The 23,775-nt window shown below is 33.9% G+C and overlaps 1 protein-coding gene across 4 annotated transcripts in view; it reads right to left on the minus strand.

Moving 5' to 3' along the window:
- Ca-beta (Calcium channel protein beta subunit) overlaps positions 1 to 23,775 on the minus strand; it is a 295,614-nt gene that overhangs the window by 46,463 nt on the left and 225,376 nt on the right. For all 4 annotated transcript variants that reach the window (XM_089096699.1, XM_089096702.1, XM_089096700.1 and 1 more), the window contains 2 exons: positions 20,992 to 21,090; positions 18,067 to 18,201 (listed from right to left, as the gene is read on the minus strand). In XM_089096699.1, the coding sequence (XP_088952825.1) occupies positions 18,067 to 18,201; positions 20,992 to 21,090 (234 nt within the window). The remainder of the gene's footprint in view (positions 1 to 18,066; positions 18,202 to 20,991; positions 21,091 to 23,775) is intronic.

Genomic DNA, 23,775 nt, shown 5'->3' on the forward strand with positions numbered 1-23,775 from the left:
GTGAGAATCGTGCACTAGGTTCCGTATTTCTAAGCAGAGATTCAATCCATTTTGCTACCATATGGTCAAAGTCGAAGATTGCCAATCGGTGTTTAATGGTCTGAATCTTGAAAAACAAAGAAAATCAGCTTTTATAGTTTTAAAAGTAGTTTAAAAATTTTTATTGTTAAAAACAAAGAAATTTTTTATTGTTTTAAAAAGTAGAGTGGTAAAAAAAAGTCAAACTTTAGTCGAGGCGTTGAAGAGGGGACAGCCCCTTTCATATAAGGAATAATTGATGTTCGTTTTAAGTTTTAATGTCGCTCCTTAATTTCAGTTAAAAAAAACTTATTTTTTATTTAATTTCTGAACGTTCTTCAACTAATGCAGGTTCAATTTTGGCTCACCGTGCATGAAAAATTGAAACACAATTTGCATATTAATTTTAGCAGATTTTTTCCGGATATGAGGGGCCACCCCCTCCTCAATACCTTGCTCTTTAAGCTAAAGCTGTTAGCACTTTTAAAAAAGCTTCCAACTCTAATTAAACAGCCCCTGTGTTTCAATTTGAGTAAACAATCAAACTTTTGCGTAAAGAATAAGGTATTGAGGAGAGGAAAACCCTTCATATATGGCATAATTTCTGTTCGTTTTTCAAATAATGCCGGTAAATCGACTCGATCTCTATGAAATATACCCCTCCCCCTCACGGAAAACTTCTCCGTGGAAATTTCATCCAACGTAAAGTGCAACCCCCCCCCCGTCCAAATCCCCTCCAGACAGTTTCTTCCTCATTGAGAATCCCCATCTCTCGGTAAAATTGCTTGTGGACGATTCACCCTGAAAAATTATCCTTAGCATTATTTCATTGGAATAAGACTTTAATCGGTTTCTCGATCATTCAAGGAATGCCCCTTTCCTTGGAAATTATTTCCCAGAAAATAAAACACGCGGAAAAAGCCCCCGGATCATCTTCGTATAAAAAATTTGAAAAAGTGAATATACGACAATTCATAAGAATCTCATATAGCATTTCTGTTAAAAACCCCCTGTCAAACACTTCCCCTAGAATATTAACACATCCGAAATTTACGTCCCAAAAGAAAATTCTGCCTACATAAATCCACACCAAGACCAACCCCCCTCCCCCAAAAAAAAATGGCTGTATACTTCCCAATAAAAAATACTATAGGTAAACAATGGACAAAGTTCAAAACTAGCAGCCCTTCCCCCGGGGACTATGGTGGATCATTTTACACTTAAAGACATAGCTATTAGATTTTTCGGCTATGCAGAATAAAATGGCTAGATCAAAATTTCGATCCCGTGACTTCGGAAAAAAATGAGCGTGGTAGAGGGTCTAGTTGCCCTCCAATTTTTCGGTCACTTAAAAAGGGCACTAGAACTTTTGACTTCAGTTCGAATGAACCCTCATCCGTGATCTTTCTTCTGGCAGAAAAAAAATACAAAATTCCAAATTTTTGCATATGGGAGCTTTAAATCTCTACAACAGGGTTATCTGATACGCGGAATCTGATGGTGTGATTTTCTTAAAGATTCTATGACTTTCATGGGGTGTTTTCCCTTTTTTGGAAAATAAGGCAAATATTCTCAGGCTCGTAACTTTTGATGGGTAAGACTAAACTTGATAAAATTTATATATTTGAAATCAGCATAAAAACCCAATTCTTTTCATGTATCTGTTGGTATCAAAATTGGTATCCGTTTTTTAGAATTTCAGTTACTATTGAGTTTCGTCGCTCCTTAATTACAGTTCGTTACCACGAACTGTTTGATGTGATTAAACCATTTTGAAACCATTATAAACCATAAACCATTACAGTGTTTAAGGGTTTAAGGTTTTACATTTGTATGATTTTTGTTTTTTCATTTTGTGGTAAGGATCTAGGTAAAAGATTAGAAAAAGGAGTTTTTAATTTTGGTATAAAAATAAAGGAAAAATGGAATATATATTTATAGAATAAGATTAGATTTTAAATTAAGTATTTCGAACTTTTAATGAAGGGTTTGATTTTAGAGTTTGATTAGAATTTTTAAATTACAATAGTTAGATTCAGGATTTGTTGAGTATTTTTAAGTTTATATATTAGGTAAGATTTAAATTTAATTGAATAATTAGAATGAATGGGGTTTATGATTGAATATAGTTTTATGGAATATAAAAATAATGAAGGAGTTTGTATGATGTAAAAAAAAAAAAAATCATAGAGTTTAGGTTTGAAGTATTCGGGACTTAGATTGTAGAGTTTAAATTTGAGGTATTAGATTTGAAGAGTTAGGTTTGAATTAGTAGAGTTTATCTTATGAAAAAAATCGAGTAAATTTCTAGGGAATGTAGAAATAGTATAGGATTTTATGAATTTTTAGATTATAGATTTTAGATTTGGTCATTTTTTTAATGACTGTTTGGAATTTATTTTAAACTAGTGGAATTTATATGTTGAGGGCGATACGATTCACCTGGATTGTGAAATATTTGATTTTTGGGAATTTTTTTGAGGATTATTGTAGCTACCTAACAACGCAAGGCCCAGCGAGAGTAGAGTGTGTTGAAATGTGATGAATTAAAAAAAAAATATGGTGTTATATTTTTTATTTTTTATTTTATTTATGTATATATAGTAAAAAGTGTTTTAAAGTGTTATAAAAAAAGTGAATGTATTTTAAACTACAAAAACATGCATGCATTGTAAATTTGTATTTTAATGTTATATGGTATAGGTCTACTGAATGGGAGCAGCCCCTTGCCGCCGTGGGTAGCTAGAATGAGAATTTTGAAATTGCTGTATGGTAAATTAATGGATGGAGAATCGTATGAATGAAAAAAAAAAGATTTTAGGAAAAAGGTAGATATAATGCACTAGGAGAGAAAAAGGTATGTATGTGAGGAATTATAAAAGTGGAAAGCTATGGAACGTCGAGTAAAAGGTAAGATATATAGGTAGTAAAGTGAAGGAGTAATAGAGAAACAGGGACAAATTAGATTACAAATAAGCAAGGAGTCTTAGATAAAACAAAAGAAGAAAGAAACAGGATTGATTTTTTTTTTTCTTTCAGGAGTACGAAAAGGAAACAATAACCGGTTTGATTCTATCCATTACGTGTATCACCAACCTATTATTAAGAAAACTAAAAAGAATAGGAAACGAAGAAAGGAGGACCAAATACCTCTGGATAAAAGAAAGAAAAGAAGGAGAATTTAAAATATGCATTAGAAAATAATTCTGTATTTTCTTAATATTATAGTCTATTTCTGATAAAAAAAATGACCATTCTGAATGCAGTTCCCCAATTTGTATAAGATTCTTACATCATTCGTAGTCAAAATTGTTATTTCTAAATTCGACGGAACGCATACACTATACATGTTCAGCTGGATTTTGAAATTAATAACCAACAGAATATTGCGACAGATGGATCGTAAGTTTGTAGAATTTTGTTCTCTTTTGCTATTTTTATATACATATTCTTTATATTTAATACACAATTATTGAACGCCTGATAGATTAAAGAAAACACAATCTTCTTTGAAAAATTCCCCCCCCCCAAAAAAAACCTTATATTGAGACAAAATTTAGCTATAGACTATGTATAAGGTTGGGGAATTGAAGATTGAAACGAAAGTGAGTAGTGGGGGCATTTCAGGTCCGAATGCAGCCCTCCCAAGATTCCTAGCGCAGCCCTGCCACGTCACACGACACACCTGTTACATCACGTAACAAACCCTCGTGCCTTAAGTAGGTTCATCGTATTTCTGTGACATGCCCTCTGACGTCACCTTACTCGCCCTTGTGTATTTCTATGAGAGTCCTGTTTACCAGGTGGCAGACTTCCATGTTGTTTTCCCCATATAGATGTCTAGACGACTTTCCTGGCGTCCAGGTGTTTTTATTTCTCCCTATTGTTTTGCTCTTAACCAGTACTTAGACGGGCATTTTATAGGATAATCTTGTCTAAAAATGTTTCCAGGAGCTAGAAGCCTTTTTTGATCGTGAGTCAGTTTATTTCTAGAAGTGAGACACTCAAGATCAAAATGGATGCTCATACATTATTGATTATTAAAAGTGTTGATGAAATGGGACCTCGAGTGCCTAAAGTAGTGGTGCAAATTACAAGGGGTTGCCGACTAACCCTAGAATGGGACAAGATGTATGCTGAGTATGTTATAACATTAAGCAAATTCAAGTCGGATGAACAATTATTCATTGCGGCAAAAGTGAATATAGTGTATCTAAAGAGACTACAAGACGGATTAAATGCGCTTGCCAAATATATTGAAGAGAAAAATTTATAGAAAACGGTTAGTCTGCATTTGGTAGTGAGAGTGTTAAAATGGCTACATTTGAGAATCAGAAAATCTTACGTAATCTAGTAAAATTGTAAAAATGGTTAATTTTAGATGCCGACTTTCTGTAATTATCTCTTCAATGAAAGCTTCTCGAGATATGCTTAACGATAAATGGGAACCGATTCCAAAATTTCGGACTATTGCACGAAACTTTGTCGTCATGGTTCCCAAGCTTTTACTCAATTCATAGGTATATTAACTGAGAAAAAACAAAATGGTATTGTGGTTTTGCTCATATCCACTACTTAGAGGGCCATTCTTGTGATCTCACTTCTCCTAGGAGACATTTTTTATTGATCCTGAGTCAGTTTATTTTTGGAAGTGAGACAGTCAACATCGAAAAATGTTTTACACATGCCCATTATGCTTGTATACTTTGGGCAGCTGGTCATCCTGTGAGAATCATAGTGTTGCTGATGACTATAATGAAAAGTGTAAATTATGTAATCCGCGTGAATTGCATAAGGGATATGCAGTGCAAACTAAAGACTGTAATTCATGTCTTGAAGAGATTTGTGACTCTCATAATAGAAGATTATCATGCTTCAATTGTCATTATGATATATGCGATAAACTTACCCTGGCATGATTGCGTAAAACCCTAAACGTGAGTTCAGTTTATTTTTAAGAGACTGGTATGGTCGTGGATTTAACTTGTTTTGGAAAGAAGAACCTAATCTGCACTTCAATTGCTGGAATAATAAAAGAGTCTGGTTTTTGCGACATGGCTGTGAAGATACAGGCTTTTACAATTATGAGCCTACTGAAGTATATTAGTTCTTAACGGAAAGGGTTTGTTCATATAAGATTTTTGTATGTGACACTTCCACAAATACGAAATTTAAAATAGGTACTTCTTAAAAAATGTTCCAAAATAACAGCGTTGACTTTGCTTCAAATAAGCAAATTGAAACACGTGAATTTTATAATATGAATCAGAGTAGTATTATTGACTTTACAAATAGATTTAATAAAAATGAAGTTGCACTATATTGTAGAAAATGTGATCCTGACTGTGCATGTCAAGACGAATATAGGCAGAATCCCGATGAGCTGTTGCCACTTATCGTTTCTGATGATTACCTAAAAGTAGAAGAAGAAATCTAAAGGACAGCTTGTTTTGTATATATATTTGAAATTTTTATTAATAAACAAATTTACATACATTTTTAAGGCATTTCATTGTTAGGGCACTGAAATTTATATTATAGAGATAGGAAAGAGTATTTTCAACTATAAAGTCGTTCAATCGAGCATTGTTGCCATAAATCTTGGGGAATTCCATGTAAGTATGGCCGCGACTTCGAAAAATAAAATATAATAGGGCATGAAAACCACAGCTTTGCGTTGATAGATCTTGTACACGCTTCAAATTTTGAATAATAGATTTTCCGTTCAGCTGAAGAAAACTTTTAATTTGAGGTGGGTAGAATGTAAACGGTAGGTCACGTGGATCAAAAAATTCTATATTCTTCACTGTTTGAAAGATACATAACCAATACCCCGTCTTTACCGTTGATGGACTGCTATTAAGAATAATAATAACATTGTCAACTTGTTGAATATGCTCAAGGAAATCTGAAGTTATGCAATAGGATTTATATTTGGAGATGTAGTGGTCCGTATTGAAAACACTGAGTGTGTTTTCACATGAAACATACTTGTTCATGGCGGCAAGTCTAATAAAACGCTGCCGTCAGGGGTAATTTCCCAATCGGTGTCAAATGGATTTAGCGAGATTAATGCAATACTTTCCTTAAATGGCTCGGCAAAGGTACGCTCCAAATGTACATTCCCCGTTCAAACCATACACATATCTTGAGTAACGGACAAATCCAGTACAAGAATGCCATGAATTTCCAGAAACATTTCTTCACTTATACCTTTTTCAAATAATTTAGGGTCTCGATCTAGGGATTGCATTTTCAATTCATATAGGGTCCTTTAGGAGTTGTCAAAGGATAAATTGTAGAGCGGAATTCCATTTACTTTACACACAAGCGATGAAACTCCAAATAATTCAACTTTATGCGGAGAATCTGTCCATGATCCAACAGCGCTAGCACTTTTTACAAAAGCCAAAGCCAATTTTGAAGGAATTTAGCCATTGATAAATGATGAATCGGTATAGGTACGCGTACCTGTAACAATATGGCGTGGATTCATGATTTCAAAAGGTACGATCAATTTGATTTTATTTCGAGCAGCTCTTAATTTTTAATTGCCAAAGCAACAGAACTCATAACTTATTATTTTTGTACATAGAATATTGCCGACGTGAGAGAGACTGTTATATCGGGTGCAGCGCCCATTACTTTTCGAATAATATAATTGGACGGTGCAAGTTCTAGGTTTATATCAATCTTTAGATTGGGAGGCAGCCATTAGGGTATATTAAATAAACTGATTTAGTTTCCCAACTAAATGTAAATCTTTAGTTGTCGCATCACTAAGAAGGGTAGTGACGTCAGTAGCTGTTTTATATTCATAACCCAGAGCTTGTCCCCTCAACAGCTTATAAGACCTTGGAGTCATCAGCATGAATTGTATATAACTTGCATGATTTGAAAGATTATTGCTCATGGTCAACAGTTTTCCGTTTATGTAGACACTTATTTGTCGAAATAAATTGTGTAGTACACAATTTTCGTAGGATAACCCCTCGGCTGCCCCTGATTTTTAACTGCTGGATTTTTTAACAATGACATTCCAATAAATAAACGTCGAAGTCAAATCTATAAAGTAATCTTCATTGGAATAAATTTGAAAATGAGCATTTTCAGAGAGCAGTTGTTGCGGGTAAAATTTTTCATAATATCCATTTTTACACTGACATCTAAATTTTCTTCACTAAAAAGATTTAGGGATGAGGTGACTGAAGGGTGAGTATCTTTATGTGGTAGATATGCCCTTTTCTAGGAAAAGAAATCCTTTTTGGATCTTTTTATTTTCTTCTTCTTTTAAGCTGTACCCTTCCGGGCTGAGTTGAGACTGATGAGTGATAAGGTCTTTCGTATCCTTTTTAAACCTTTTATGGGTTGTTTCAATTGCTCACCAAGAGATCGCGCACTCGACCTCAGATTTTGCGAAGCACTTCTCTGAATATCCTTTCCAGAGCCCCAATCATGTAATGTAGAAGACGCAAAATCTACTGCAAACGGTGCATTATTTTTTTTAGCGAGGGGTATTGCAGAGCGAAACAGCTTAGCAAACCAATTGCAGAGACCGTACCCGAACATTACCAAATTTCTTTTGGAAGTAACAGATTTTTTCTTAATAGTTACCTATTTTTTTCTAATAGCAACAAGTTTACCGTCAAAGTTAACAATTTTTTCGTTTATGATAACAAGTTTTATGTCAGAAGTAGCAAGTTTTTCTTAAAAGTAACAAATTTTCTCTTCGAAGTAACACACTTTTCCTTAATACTAATAAACTTTTACAAAACACTTTCAATTTCTCTTCGACGTGACAGGTTTTTTCTTAATAATAACACATTTTTTCTAATAGCAGCATGTTCACCGTCAAAGTTAAGAATTTTTTCGTTTATGATAACAAATTTTATTTCAGAAGTAGCAAGTTTTTCTTAACAGTAACAAATTTTCTCTTCAAAGTAACAACCTTTTTCTTAATACTAACAAAACTGTTACAAAACACTTTCAACTTCTCTTGGAAGTAACAGGTTTTTTCTTAGTAATAACAAATTCTTTCTAATAGCACCAAGTTTTCCCTCAAAGATAACAAATTTCTCTTAAAAGTAACAATCTTTTCGTCTACGATAACAAGTTTTCTGTTAGAAGTAGCAAGTTCAACTTAACACTAAAAAATTTTCTCTTTGAAGAAATAACTTTTTTCTTAATAATAAAAAACACTTACTTAATACTATCAAATGTCTCTTAGGAGTAACGGGTTTTTCTTAATAGTAATAAATGTTTTCTAATAGCACCAAGTTTCCCGTCAAAAATAACAAATTTCTCTTAGAAGTAACAATTTTTCGTTAGTGATAACAATTTTTCTATTAGAAGTAGCAAGTTTTCTTTTCATGCAAGATAACAAATTTTTCTTTGAAGTAACAATTTTCCGTTCATGCTAACAACTTTTCTGTCAGAAGTAGCAAGTTTTCCTTAACACTAACAAATTTTCCCATCGAAATAACAACTTTTTCCTTAATACTAACAAACTTTTACTTAACACTATCAAATTTCTCATAAAAGTAACATATTTTCTCCTAATAGTTACAAATTTTTTTCTATTAGAACAAAGTTTTCGGGCAAAGATAACAAATTTCTCTTAGAAGTAACATTTTTTCGTCAGTGATAATAATTTTTCCGTTAGAAGTAGCAGGATTTCCGTCAAAAATAAAAAAGCTTCTTAGAAGTAACAATTTTATGTTTATGATAGCGAGTTAGCTGTCAGAAGTAGCATGTTTTTCTTAAAACTAATAAATTTTCTCTTCGGAGTAACAACTTTTTTCCTTAATACTAACAAAGTTTTACTTAATATCGTGAAATTTCTCTTGGAAGTAAAAGTTGTTTCTTAATAGTAAGAAATTTTTTCCTAATAACAGAAAGTTTTCCGTCAAAGAAAAAATATGTCTCTTAGAAGTAACAATTTTTGTTTATGATAACGAGTTTTCTCTCAGAAGTAGCAAGTTATCCTTAACATTAACAAATTTTCTCATCGAAGTAACAACTTTTTCCTTAATACTAACCAACTTTTACTTAACACTATCAAATTTCGCTTAGAAGTAACAGGTTTTTCCTTAATAGTACAAAATTTTGCTAATAGTACCAACTTTTCCGTCAAAGATAACACATTTCTTTTAAAAGTAACCATTTTTCGTCAGTGATAACAATTTTCCTGTTTGAAGTAGCAAGTTTTCTTTCAAAGATAACAAATTTTTCTTAGAAGTAACACTTTAATGTTTATGATAACAAGTTTTCTGTCTGAAGTAGCAAGTTTTTCTTAACACTAAAAAATTTTCTCTTCGAAGTAACAACTTTTTTCCTTAATACTAACAAACATTTACGTAACACAGGCTAGGTTAGGTTAAGTTAGGTTAGATGGCATGTCACCTAACCTAACTTAACCTAACCTAGCCTGTAATATAATACTATTAAGAGAAATGTGTTATCTTTGACGGGAAACTTGGTGCTATTAGAAAAAATTCGTTACTATTAAGAAAAAACTTGTTACTTCTAACAGGTATTTGATAGTATTAAGTAAATGTTTGTTATTATTCAGTAAAAAAGTTTTTACTTCGATGAAAAAATTTGTTAGTGTTAAGGAAAACTTGTTACTTCTGACAGAAAACTTGTTATCATAAAAAAAATTGTTTTTTCGAAGAGAAATTTGTTATCTTTCACAGAAAACTTGGTACTATTAGAAAAAATTGTTACTATTAAGAAAAACCTGTTACTTCTGAAATTTGATAGTGTTAAGTAAAGGTTTGCTAGTATTAAGGAAGATGTTGTTACGTCGATGAGAAAATTTTTAAGTTTTAAGGAAAACTTGCTGCTTCTGACAGAAAACTTATTATAATAAGGAAAAAAATTGTTACTTCTAAGAGAAACTTGTTATCTTTGACGGAAAACTTGCTGTTATTAAAAAAATAACTTGCTACTTCAGACAGAAAACTTGTTAGCATGAACAGAAAATTGTTACTTATAAGAAAAATTTGGTAGTGTTGAGAAAAAGTTTCTACTTCTGACAGAAAACTTGATATCATAAACAATAAATGTTTACTTCTAAGATAAATTTGTTATCTTTGACGGAAAACTTGCTGCTATTAGAAAAAAATTGTTACTATTCAGAAAAAACCTGTTACTTCCAGGAAACATTTGATAGCATTAAGTAAATGTTTGTTATTATTAAGGAATAAATTTGTTACTTAGAAGAGAAAATTTGTTAGTGTTAAGAAAAAATTGCTACTTCTAACAGATAACTTGTTATCACTGACGAAAAAATTGTTACTTCTAAGAGAAATTTGTTAACTTTGACAATGAACTTGCTGCTATTAGAAAAAAAAATTGTTATTTTTAAGGAAAAAACCTGTCTCGGCAATTGGTTTGCTAAGCTTTTTCGCTCTGCACTACCCCTGGCTAAAAAATATATTGCACTTGTTGCAGTAGATTTGTGTCCTTTACATTAGACGATTGGGGCTCTCGGAAGGATATTCAGGATAGTGTTTCGAAAAACCTCAGTTCGAGCGCGCAATCCCTTTGTGAGCGATTGAAACAACGCGGAAACGGTTTAAAAATGGTGCGAAGGACCTCATCACTCATCAGTCTCAAGTCAGCCCGGAAGCGTAAAGCATCAAAGAAGAAGAAAATAAAAAGATCCAAAAAGGATTCCTTCTGCTACAAAATAGCATATCTACCCCATACAGATTCTCACCTTTAATCATCTCATCTTTAAATCTTTTCAATGCAGAAAATATAAATGTCAGTGTAAAACGTGGATACTATGAACAATTTTACCCGCTCCAACCGCTCTTTGAAAATATCCATTTTCAGATTTATTCCAATGAAGACTATTTCATAGCTTTGACTTCGATATTTATTGATTTAAATGTCATTGTTAAAAAATCTAACGATTGTAAACCAAGTGCATCCGAGGGGTTATCCTAAGAAAATTGTGTACTGCACAATTTATTTCGACAAATAGGTGTCTACATAAATGGAACATTGGTGATCACGAGCAATAATCTTTCAAATTATGCAAGTTATATACAATTCATTTTGATGACTCCAATGTCTTATAAGCTGTTAAGGGGACAAGCACTGGGCTATGAATATAAAACAGATACTGACGTCACTAATATTCTTAGAGATGCGACAACTAAAGATTTACATTTAGTTGGGAAACTAAATCATGAGCTATTTAATATACCTCAATGACTGCCTCCCAATGTAGATTGATATAAAACTAGAACTTGCACCGTCCAATTATATTATGCGAAAATTACTGGGCGCTGCACGCGATGTAACAGTCACTCTCACGTCGGCAATACTCCATGTACGAAAACAACAAGTTGTGAGTTCTGTTGCTTTGGCAATTGAAAAATTAACACCTGCTGGAAATGATATCAAAATTGGCATTGGCTTTTGTAAAAAAAAACTAGCACTGTTGGATCATGGACAAATTCTTCGCTTAAATTTGAATTGTTTGGACTTTTATCGCTTGTGTGTAAAGTAAATGGAATTCCGCTCTACAATTTATCCTTTGATAAATTCAAAAGGACTCTATATGAATTGACAATGCAATCCCTAGATCGAGATTCTCAATTATTCGAAAACGGTATAAGTGAAGAAATTTTTGCAAAAATTCATGGCATCAATGTATTGCATTTTTCCGGTACACAAGATATGAGTATTATTCGAACGGGTAATTTGCGTTTAGAGTGTACCTTTGCCGAGCCGTTGGAGGAAAGTATTGCATTAATCTCGCTAAATCAATTTGAAACCTATTCGGAAATTACCCCTGACGGCAGTTTTGATTAGACTTGGTGCCATGAACACGAATCAAATACTCAGTGTATTCACTATGGACCCCTACATGTATAAATATAAATCCTATTGCATACCATCCAATTTCATGGAGAATATTCAAAAAGTTGACAATACTATTATTATTGTTAATAACAGTCCTTAAACGTAGAGACGGGGCATCGGTTATGCATCTTTTAAACAGGGAAGAATATAGAATTTTTTAATCCGATTAGCCTACCGTATACATTCCACACACCTCACATTAAAAGTTTTTTTGAGCAGAGCGGAAAATCTATTATACAAAATCGGAAGTGGATACAAGATCTTTCGACGAAAAGCTGTGGTTTTCATGCCCTATTATATTTTATTTATCAAAGTTTCGGGCATACTTACATGGAATTCCTCAAGATTTATGACAACAATCCTCGATTGAACGACTTTCTGGTTAAAATACTCTTTCCTATCTCCATAATGTAAATTTCAGTGCCCTAAACGTGAAATAGCTTAAAAATGTATGTAAATTTGTTTATTAATAAAATTTTTTTTTTTTTTTTTATTTATTATATATATATATTATATATATATATATATATATATATATATATATATATATATATATATATATATATATATATATATATATATATATATATATATATATATATATATATATATATATATATATATATATATATATATATATATATATATATATATATATATATATATATATATATATATATACAAAACACTGTGTCCTTTAGATTTCTTCTTTTACCACAGATAATCATCCGAAACAATAAGTGGCAACAGCTCATCAGGATTCAGCCTGTATTCATCTTGGCATGCATAGTCAGGGTCACATTTTCCACAATATAGCGTAACTTCATTTTTATTAAATATCTTTGTAAAGTCAATAATACTAGTCTGATTCATATTATAAAATCACGTGTTTCAATTTGCCTATTTGAAACCATGTCAAATATAAAATTATCATATGAAGAATCACTTTCTCATATGAAAAATTCACTTTCAAAGTAGCCAGTATCTTCACAGCGCTGTCGTAAAAACCAGATTCTTTTATTATTCCAGCAATTGAAGCGTAGACCAGGTTCTTCTTCCCAAAACATTTAAAGCCACGACGATACTGATCTCTTAAAAACAAACTGAACTCACGTTTAGGGTTTTTCGCAATCATGCCAGTGTAAGTATTTTCCTATTGATCGCATTTATCATAATGACAATTGGAGCATGAGTTCCCTCTATTATGAGAGTCACACATCTCTTCAAGACATGAATTACAGTCTTTAATTTGCACTGCATATCCTTTATGTAATTTAAACGGATTGCATAATTTACACTTTTCATTATAGTTATCAGCAACAATATAATTCTCACAGGATGATCAGTTATCCAATGTATATAAGCATAATGGGCAGGTGTAAAACATTTACCAATGTTAGCTGTCTCACTTCCAGAAATAATCTGACTCAGGGTAAATAAAAATGGGTCCTAGAAGTGAGATGGGTACATAGAATGGCCATCTAAGTAGTGGATAAGAGCAAAACCACAATAGAATTTGTTTTGTCCCAAATTAATTATCTATAAATTGAGTAAAAGCTTGGGGACCACGACGATAAAGTTTCATACAATAGTCCAAAGATGGGAAATCGGTTCCCATTGTATCGTCAAGCATTTCTCGAGAAGCTTTCTTTGAAGAGATAATTCCAAAAAGTCGTCATCTAAAATTAAACATTTTTCAAATTTTGCTAGATTACGTAAGATTTTTTGGTTCTCAAACCTATCCATTGTAACACTGTCAGTACCAAATACAGACTAACCGTTTTCTATAAATTGTTCTCTTCAATATATTTCGCCAGCACATTTAATCCGTCTTGTAGTCTCTGTATTAGAAAAGATTCTTAGAGGGAACCCCAGCCCATAGTAACCAAACGTTCCTAGTGAAAACTGTCTAGTGGAAAATAAATTGCCATCTGACACGGATTCAGGAATTGCAGCTATTATCTGGGTTTGTCTTAAAAGTTATTTATAGTCTTAAGTATAAATAACTTATAAATAAGTAATTTATAAAACCTTGTCTTCATTATCGCCTCATCCCTTACTAAAGGAGCTGAACGAAAAAGCCGTACAAGAATCGAAGGAAAAAATAAGTTTAGAGTGAAAAAAAACTCAAAACAAACAGAGTGCTGTTTTTTTGTAAAAAAAAAATATTAAAGAATAAATAGATCTTTAATTCTTTGTTTAAAAAAAATAAATTTAGTAGCACTTCAGAAAGTAGCTCCAGGCAAATAGCTTCCATGTAAATGGTTAACTAAGCAGACAGCTTTGCATATCCAGACATATTTGTGGCAAATTTTTCTAGCTCAACAGACATGTGCCTTTGGGCATTGGGAGCTATGCAACCTATCTCTAAATAGAAAAGCAACCCATTACTTAGAAATGAATCGAAATTTCCAAGAAAAGATCATTCCTCGTGTAGGTACGATAAATAGTATTATAAACTGATCTTGTTTTCGTTTCTAAAATTTTATGAAAAATTACCTGAATTCTCCTACGGAACTGTTTTCATCTGTCTTTCTTCCTCTTCGGATGCATAATTTTACGTATGGAGAGAATACTACCCAAGGGAAATTTTCAGCGGGGATCAAATTGTCTGGCAAGATTTTTCCACGGAAAAATATGTGCAATGTCTACATGGGTGCTGCAAGGTGATACGTCCCTTCTAATTCCTCAGAAGTGTTTCTGGTGTTTATTTTAATCCTTTATTTAACTGAATTGATTTGCTTCATAATTCAGTGATCTATTAGTAAGACGGAGTGGTAGATCTTTGTATAGAGAGGAGGAGGATAAGGTCCTACACAAAAACCTGTCTATCCAGGCTATTGCGCTATTGACTACGTAGCACCATTATAAAGGACCGCATGACACCAAAAATTGTACTTTGGGCTCTATTTCTGGACTAGAAAGGTTGGGAATAATGAAATGGGTGCTATTATAACCCCAATGGCTCAAAACCCTGGCTCCAAGGTTCACAAATTCTCCCTACTTCATATTCCCCATCCCAGCCCCCTTAGTATTAATTAGGTTTTTTCTTCATTAGGGTTTTTTTAGGCAAAGTCGCCCGTTCTTTTTTAGTTTTTCTGGCAACCCCAGCCTCCTTTGGTACTTTTAAGGCTGAAAAGGCAAATTGGGCGCATTTGAAATGGCTTTTTTGAGGAATATTTATTTTTCAATGAACAAAAAACTGTTTTTACTTGGCCCACTTCGCCTGAAAAAGCCATAATGAAGACAAGGCTTTATAAATTGCCTACGGACTAGCAGAAAATGAAGGCTACTGTAACAAAAGAGATTCCGTGGAAAAATATGGGTAAAGTCCACGAGGGTGCTGCAAGGTGACATCTCCCTTCTTATTGCAAAAAAATGTTTCTGGCGTTTATTTTAATGTCTTATTTAATTATAATAATTTACTTCATAATGCAGAGGTCTACAGTTAAAGGGGGGGTGCAGGATGGGAGGTAAGATCCTACAAAAAAGTTGAATGTAACCTGATAACTAAGAAAATATTCCAGAAATAAAAGGCAATTAGGTTTTTAGCACTATGATTTCTCTATACACTAAATTACAAATATTTTTATCCTGTCAATTAAATAGAGAAAATAAGTAAATATTTTGTATAAATAAGCATAAAAATAAGTAATCATTCTATTAATATACAACTTTGATTGGTTCAACTTTGAGAAGGTTTTCGACTATGCTGATTAGAATGGTACACTTTTCATTTTGATCTGACGCCATTTTCGAGAGCTTTCCGGCTTTTATTCAAAATCACCATAAATGTCTTTTTGCAATAAACTTTTACTTTTAAGACAAACCGAGATAATAGTTGCAATTCCTGAATCAGTTTCAGATGGCAATTTTTTTTTCACTAGGCAGTTTTCACTAGGAACTTTTGGTTACTATGGGCTGTGGTTCGCTCTTTATTAGGTTGTAGCTACTGCTGCAACCATGATTAAGTGAAATGTCGTATTAAATAGAAATACAGCTGTAGGTAATTACATTTTGTAAAGTTCCAAGAAATCCTTCATGCTATCCAGTAAGTTTTTCACTTTTCTTCATTCTATCCAGTAAGTTTTATATAATTTGTTTTTTGTCTATTTTAACGAGCTTACTTCGACCCTCTAAACATATTCTTCTAAAATGCTATCTTTCTTACTAAAATCTTGCCTAGATTCTTGGAATTTAAGTTTTCAAAGATGAAGTCAGACAGATACATAGGGGAAGAAAAATCATCAGGCACGTACTTCTCAACTAAAATCTTAACTTCCGTGTAGCCTTAATAAAGAGTGAACAAAAACCCTGTAATGCAAAAAAAAACAATTTCTTATACATTTCATTTTGTTCCTCAAATGACTAAGTTGTAGCCTATGTTAAAATACTGCTATAGTTTTAAAAGATTCTTTTTTAGATTTTTCCAAGTGAATGAATTATATGTCATTGTGAATGAATTACCCGTAAACACCCTCATCTAATGAGTCAATTCTATTTAGTTATTTTGATCAAATATATTCGAACGACACCCATCATCTTTATTAGGTCAAATAAAAATTTAAAAGAACGCCAATCTAAGCACTATTATAAACGTAATGATCTTGATAAAAATAAGTTAAAAATTTGGGAATTCTCATAGAAAAAATCCCCGTGACAGTAAATCTGAGCTCGAAGCTAAATATCGATGATTAGTATTATTTAAGGTCCGTATAGTCAAACTTTGCGTAGCTTGAAGACTAAGCTTTATCAACTAGCAGTCGCAACTGGGTACGCTTAATAAACAAAAACTTGTGTCGGTAAGAATTTGAATCTTAGGAAGAAAAGACGAAAATTTTCTGAAAGATGTCGAAAAATACAACGTTGTTCTTAATAAGGTTAAAACGGTTGGAATAAGAAACACATGAAATTGACAACCTCAGCCGCATTGAGGTTGGGTGTGTTTTACAGGGCAACGGCCGAACTAAACGAGGAATTTCTTCAAAATTGGCCCAGCTCGCAGATAATTGCTGGCTCTTGCCTTTTGCCCTCAGATAAACTTTGTTTATTGTTTTCTTGGGCTTATCATCTCGAAGGGTTTTACTTGTATCCTCGTCAAGAGAAGATATCACACGAGTTATTTTTTTATTTCCCATTGGGACAATATACACGTCGAAGAGGATACACCATTCTATCTTTTTGTTCAGGTCTTATTAAACCGTATTTTTCCTAGATGAAGCTGTCAAACGATTGCTTTCTATAAGATCAATATTTCTCTTGTTCCCTTTTCCCTTGAATGCAATCCTTTTTTCAACTAGAGTACATGTGTAGGACCGAGAATGCATATATTGTAGAAGCCACAGAAAGCAAGAGTGGATTCTAGGAAACCAGACTTTTAAAGATGTCTTGGAAACAGGTCTCTTCAGATATGCCTGGAATTTAAAATGATCCTAGCGAAAATAAAAGGCGGTACCTGGAAAAGGTCTAATGAGATTAGACCTTTCCCCCAAACCGAATATAAGAAGTTAAATTGAGATATGTAATTTTGGCCATTGAATGGATAAAAATGGTCTTTGGTTGTCACCAAGCCTTTTCCGAGGTGAAATAGTTTAAAAGGAATGTCTAACGTCTGAGAAAACTTGGGAGAAAATGTCCTTCTAGAACCACTGACATGTAAGTGAAGTCTATTTATGAGCTTGTATATACTGCAACCCTCCAAATCTATGAATAACCAGAAAGTATGAAATTATAATATTTACAACTGAATATGTAGCTGTACATAAATTTTTAGCACTGTTGTGAACTATTAACATTTTTATGTAATGTTCTTGAAAAAAGCTGACCAAAGAAGCTAGGGGTCAGCCACGTCCCACCACCTGGTGTAAGTCTACATCTCAGAGTACCAAACGTTCCACGCAGTTTCGCCACGCATCGCACAGCTCCATCAAACATGACACATCCCCCACGAACCTTGGTAGGGTTCCGCCACACTTGATACAGTTTCACCACGCTTGCTACGCTCCAGCTGATATACGTGATTTCTGAGAGTCAGCGAAGCCTCGTAAGGGAACTTAGAAAATAGAGAAAAAAAAGTCGGCAACCAATAGTACTCTTTCAATAGTAATCCTTTTTTTAATTGCCTAAATTTGGACTAAATTATGAATAATTAATTCAAAGTGTATTTACCTCTAATTGATTTTCGTCTAAAATAATATCAAACATATCAGGTGGGCATTGAGCTAATTTTTCTGCTGCTACCATTTGCACATTTAAATTTCTCGTCTGTGATTTTCCTCTGGATTTTATTAGCCTTTGTAGCACCTGAAAAAGACATCTGTATTCAAATTTGCAGCTTAAAACAGGTTACATGATGACATCTTAGAAAATATTAAACTGGCAAAATGTTCATATGATATATATGACGACGATAACGTTTGACAAATGTAATCCCTGTTATACCTGCCTCTTTTTTCCATTGCTCATTTCCGGCCTGAGGGGATGAGACATTCTCTTAATGTTTAGATTCAAACGGCTTCCTAGTGAGAAAAAACTCCACATATTGCCATTAAAGGCAATTAAGAAAACTCATGAGAACGAGCCTAATTGAAAAACCCGAGGACAAAATTCGCCGTTTTCCATTTTAACTAGCTTTCGATAAACCCATTAGATTTTTTAGCTGCTTCTTGGTGATACTGATGATAAGAAAATGAACACCCGTCGGAGTACCAGCAATTCTTCTCCAAATGAAGTTTCGTAGCGAAAAACTTATTTTTCCTACGGTCTCCATAGTAGGGCCTACGGTCACAAGTAGGGGTGACCGTAAGAAACCACCGTTTTTTTTAATTTCAATGTTTTGCTAACTATAAACTTAAAAATACATGAACAAATCTAAAAAAAAGGAAAAAATACGGAAATATCAACAGTAGAAGCGTTAAAACTTCACACACTCAAGATAATTGGCTTATGTGTCCACGATTTTCTAAATTTCAGAGTTTTGCTAAATACAAGCCTCAAAAAATACGTTAGAACTTCTAAAAAACTAAGAAAATAAAAGGGAAATATCAACAGTAGAGGCGTGAAAACTTCAAACAATCACGACAACCAGTCCATATGTTTTTCTAGATTATTAAAATAACTTTAAAAGTGGCAAAAAAGCTGTTTTCCTATGGGCACTACCGTATCCGTTATTGCTACAGGTAGGGGTAATCGTCGACAACATTACAGCCACAGAAAGGGTGGGCCTAAGAAGCAATACAACCACTGATAGGAAGGACCGTCGGAAGCATTACAGCCACAGGCAAGGGGGACCGTCATAAGCATTAGAGCCATAGATATGGAAGACCGTGGGAAACATTATAGCCACAGGCAGGGAGGACGGCTAGAGGCATTAGAGCCAAAGGCAGGAGGATCACCGGAAATATTACAGCCATTGGGAGGTAGGACCTTCGGAAGCATTACAAGCACAGACAGGAAGGATCGGCGGAAGCATTACAGCCACAGACAGGGATGACCGTTCGAAGCATTACAGCCAGAGGCAGAAAGGACCGTCAGAAGCATTACAACCCCCTGCAAGGGGGCCGTGGGAAGCATTACAGCCACAGACAGGGAGAACAGTTTGAAACACTACAGCCACAGACAGGAAGGGCTGTCGGTAGCATTACAGCCACAGACAGGGAGAATAGTTTGAAATACTACAGCGACCGGCAGTAAGGACCGTCGGAAGCATTGGAGCCAAATGCAAGGAGGACCTTCGGAAGCATTACAACCACAGACAGGAAGGACCGTCGAAAGCATCACAACCACAGGCAAGGGGGGCCGTCGGAGTATTACAGCCACAGACAGGGAGGACCTTTGGAAACATTACAGCCCCAGGCAGGGAGGATCGTCGGAAGCAGTAGAGCAGGCAGGGAGAACTTCCAGAATCATTACAGCCACAGGCAGGAGGACCTTCGGAAGCATTAGAAGCACAGACAGGAAGAATCGTCGGAAGCATTATAACCACAGGCAACGGAGCCATCGGAAGAATTACAGTCACAGACAGGGAGGACCGTTGGAAGCATTACAGCCGCAGGCAGGGAGGACCGTCTGAAGCATTGTGTCCATCCTACTCACCTCTGGTAAAAAAGAAGTCACGTCAGTGCTAGACATGAAAAAAAATCCCCTGTTTTTTAAGATGGGGACTTCTAAGTCTCCAGCATCGAGTTTTTGACAATGACAATTCAAATCGTGTAGTTTAGATTTCGATCCATCGCCATTTTTGAAGAGTTCCATGCTTATTCAAAATCCCCAAAAATGATTTTTGCAATAACCTTTCACTATTAACTTAGACTTATATAATTGTCATCATTCCTGAATCACCCTTAAATGAGATTTTTCTTACTAGACAGTTTGTATTTTTCCGAACGTGTTTTTAAACTTTCAGTTACTACGGGGTATGTCTCGTTCTTAACCAGGTTGGAGCTATTGCTGCAACTACGAGAAAACATATTTTGCCACTGGTTTATATACTGGTTTTTAAGAGGGAATATACCTAGTAAGGTTAATATTTATAATATTAATTGATAGTCACTTTGGTTTACAACAAGATATAAGACAAAAAGCCCGAAGTTAAAATCACTACTGTCAAACAGATAAATACGCTTAAACAGTGGTGTCATTTCACAGATATGTAGAGAAAAGAGGAGCACAAAACATTTTTTGAGAATCTAGGGGGGGGGGCGGGCTTTTACTTTTTTTCAATATTTTCAAAGAAATACCAAAAAAGGTACTTTCAATGAAAATGCCAAAAAAGATGTATCGAAATCTGGGGGCAAGGGTGGCGAACGTCCCCTGTACCCTCCTCCCAAGTGATGCCGCTGCGTTTAAAAGCTCAGGTTAGCTCTTTTTTCTTCTGTACATTCCTGTCAAAACTTTTTATTTTCTATACATGTACATATAACTTTGTTTCGAAAGGGACATGAAGGGGCACAATAGCCAGAAACTAGGTAAATATACATTATTTTGTGCAGTGTGAGTACAAGTTAGAACTAGACGTCTTCCTTGAATGACCAGATTTTTTTTACAAATTCTCCATTACAAATGGTGCTTACATAAAAAAAATAGAATAATTACCTTGGGGGAGGAGATTTTGAGGTAGACTATAATTGGTGCAAGAGAAGTTTTGGCTAGTTGTGAAGGGTGGTTGATAGTATCACAGTCCAGAACAACAAGCTAAAAAACAAAAAAACATAATCATTTTAAATATCTACCTGACCAAGAAGCTCAAATTTAAGATCTATAATATAAGATCAAGCCGTATAAAATCTATGAAAAAAAATCAATAGATTAAGAAGATTTAATTAATTATGATTACATTTGCCACTTTTTACAACCATTTAAGTCAATCTTCATTTTTTGTAGTCATTGTTGATTGGAGCGCAATACATAAGCGGGAGAGATTGTGAAGAGCAGTCGATTATGAGGTTTATCCCCCAAAAAAGATCCTAAAAATGAATTGTTTTTCTATATTTCATCCATATGTTAGCTACGGACGCTCTATATGGGCAAGTAATTTTGTAACATGTTTCAAAAGAGCACAAAAACTTCAGAATAGAGCTGTAAAATTATTATCGGAATTTGTTGATTCTGATGAGGTTCCTGCTCATGAAAATTTTAAAAAGAATAATTTAATGAATGTATCCCAAATTCGAGATTGCCAAGTCGCGATTTTCTCACAGAATATAAATTGACATCTATCAAAAAATGAGAATATATTTATACTTAAACTAAAACAAAAAAGGTCAGCTAACCCCCGGCCCATAACCCCTAAATAGATCTCACAGGTTTTACAGGTTTTATTTATAAAAAATATAAATAAATAGGAAAAGAAAACTCACATATTAAATAAACAAACTCCATTCACTGTCGTATACAATCGAATGCTTATATTGACACACCTTCTCACAGAATATAAATTGACATCTATCAAAAAATGAGAATATATTTATACTTAAACTAAACAAAAAAGGTCAGCTAACCCCCGGCTCATAACCCCTAAATAGATCTCACAAGTTCATCACCCAATGTTTGAATTATAAATTGAACAGATTCAGGGAATATGAGCAATTAAATATGGGCAGGGAATTCAGGGAAATTATAGAAATAAAAAAGATAATATATGGGGGTATTAGTATCAATAGAGATGAAGGGGATTTTAGGATCAATTCGATTTATAATAGTTTAATTAAAAAGCAGGTAAAATTTTCAACCAGTACTATTTTTAATAATCGTTCGGATACGAATGATGACCTTGCGGACAAAGGTCAGACTGGGTTAAATGCTAGGAAAGGTAAACGAACTGCAGCTAAGCTTACAAGCAAATGAATCTGTTCAATTTATAATTCAAACAATGGGTGATGAACCTGTGAGATCTATTTAGGGGTTATGGGCCGGGGGTTAGCTGATCTTTTTTGTTTTAGTTTAAGTATAAATATATTCTCATTTTTTGATAGATGTCAATTTATATTCTGTGAGAAGGTGTGTCAATATAAGCATTCGATTGTATACGACAGTGAATGGAGTTTGTTTATTTAATATGTGAGTTTTCTTTTCCTATTTATTTATATTTTTTCTTTCGTTTTGTTTAGTATGTTTTTTATGTTTACGTAAGAAATTTTTTTCCGTTGAGAAAGGCTCCCGGATGTGGGGCCGAAATATTCGGAGTATTTGTGTTTAATTAAATGTGTTGTATTCACTGCTTTATAGAAATTAAAACCCGTTTTTCTTGTTTAATTTTTTTGTAAATGGAAAAGCAGTGTGGTCTAAGAAATTATTTACGCGATTTTCTCGTATAAATATTTGAATCAGCTGCTCACCCCTGCTTTTGAAAATCTTTTTACTTTTAATAGAGACCGTCATGATCATAATACAAGAAAAGCTGATAACTTAACTGATGAGCTTAGGAGCACCACACGGGCATCTTTTGTGATTCGCCATTATGGTGCCCATGTTTGGAATATATTGCCCGAACGTGTGAAAAATGCACCTAGTCTTCCGGCTTTCAAGTCACGGGCAAAGAAGTTTCTTTTATCTAGTGAGTGAATTTGATGTCAAGCCCACTCCAGGTTGCCATTCTGTTTAAGGTATTTCCCCGGTTTTTTTTCTATCTACTTTTTGTCTTTTCCTCTTTCTCTCTTTTTTTTCGTTTATTCCTTCATCAGATGAGTTTCTTGTGCGTTGAGTAGCTTGGTATGAATGTTGTTTTAATTAGCTGAGAGCGATAACCTCGCTTGCCCTTTCAAGCTTATTGCCTTTCTTGGCAGGCGAAAGGCGAATAGTGTTTATTTTCTTTTTTAATAAATGTATATCTCATATATCTCATATCCAAACAACTTATAGCAAGTGACTGGCACTTAAGTGCCATTCTAACTCGTGCTTAGTTCGAAAAAATTAAACAAAAAAGTCACTTGCTAGTTAATAGTCACTTGCTGAAAGTAAGGAGCAACATTAATACTTAAGACGAACAGAAATTATTACGTATATGAAGGGGGTTGCCTCCTCCTCAACACCTCACTCTTTATGCTAGAGTATTTTAGTACTTTTGAATAAAGCTTTTTATTGTTCAAATTAAACGACCCTTGTGTTTCAGGAGTGGTTCTTATAGAATTGGGACAAAATTCAAACTTTAGCGTAAAGAGTGAGGTGTTGAGGAGGAGACAACCCTCTTCATATACCTAATAATTTCTGTTCGTTTTAGGTTTTAATGTTGCTCCCCACTTTCAACTGAAAAAACTTGTTTTTTTTATTTAATTTCTGAAAGTTTTTTAAATAATCCCAGGAAATCTGGCCCTACCTCCACGGAGAAATACCGTCCCTATGGATATATCCTCTAGACAATTCAGTCCTGGTGAAGATTTA

The sequence above is a fragment of the Artemia sp. Qi Xiang Cuo genome, chromosome 11, assembly GCF_049724085.1.
Source record: "Artemia sp. Qi Xiang Cuo chromosome 11, ASM4972408v1, whole genome shotgun sequence".
In the NCBI taxonomy this organism is placed as follows: Eukaryota; Metazoa; Arthropoda; class Branchiopoda; order Anostraca; family Artemiidae; genus Artemia; species Artemia sp. Qi Xiang Cuo.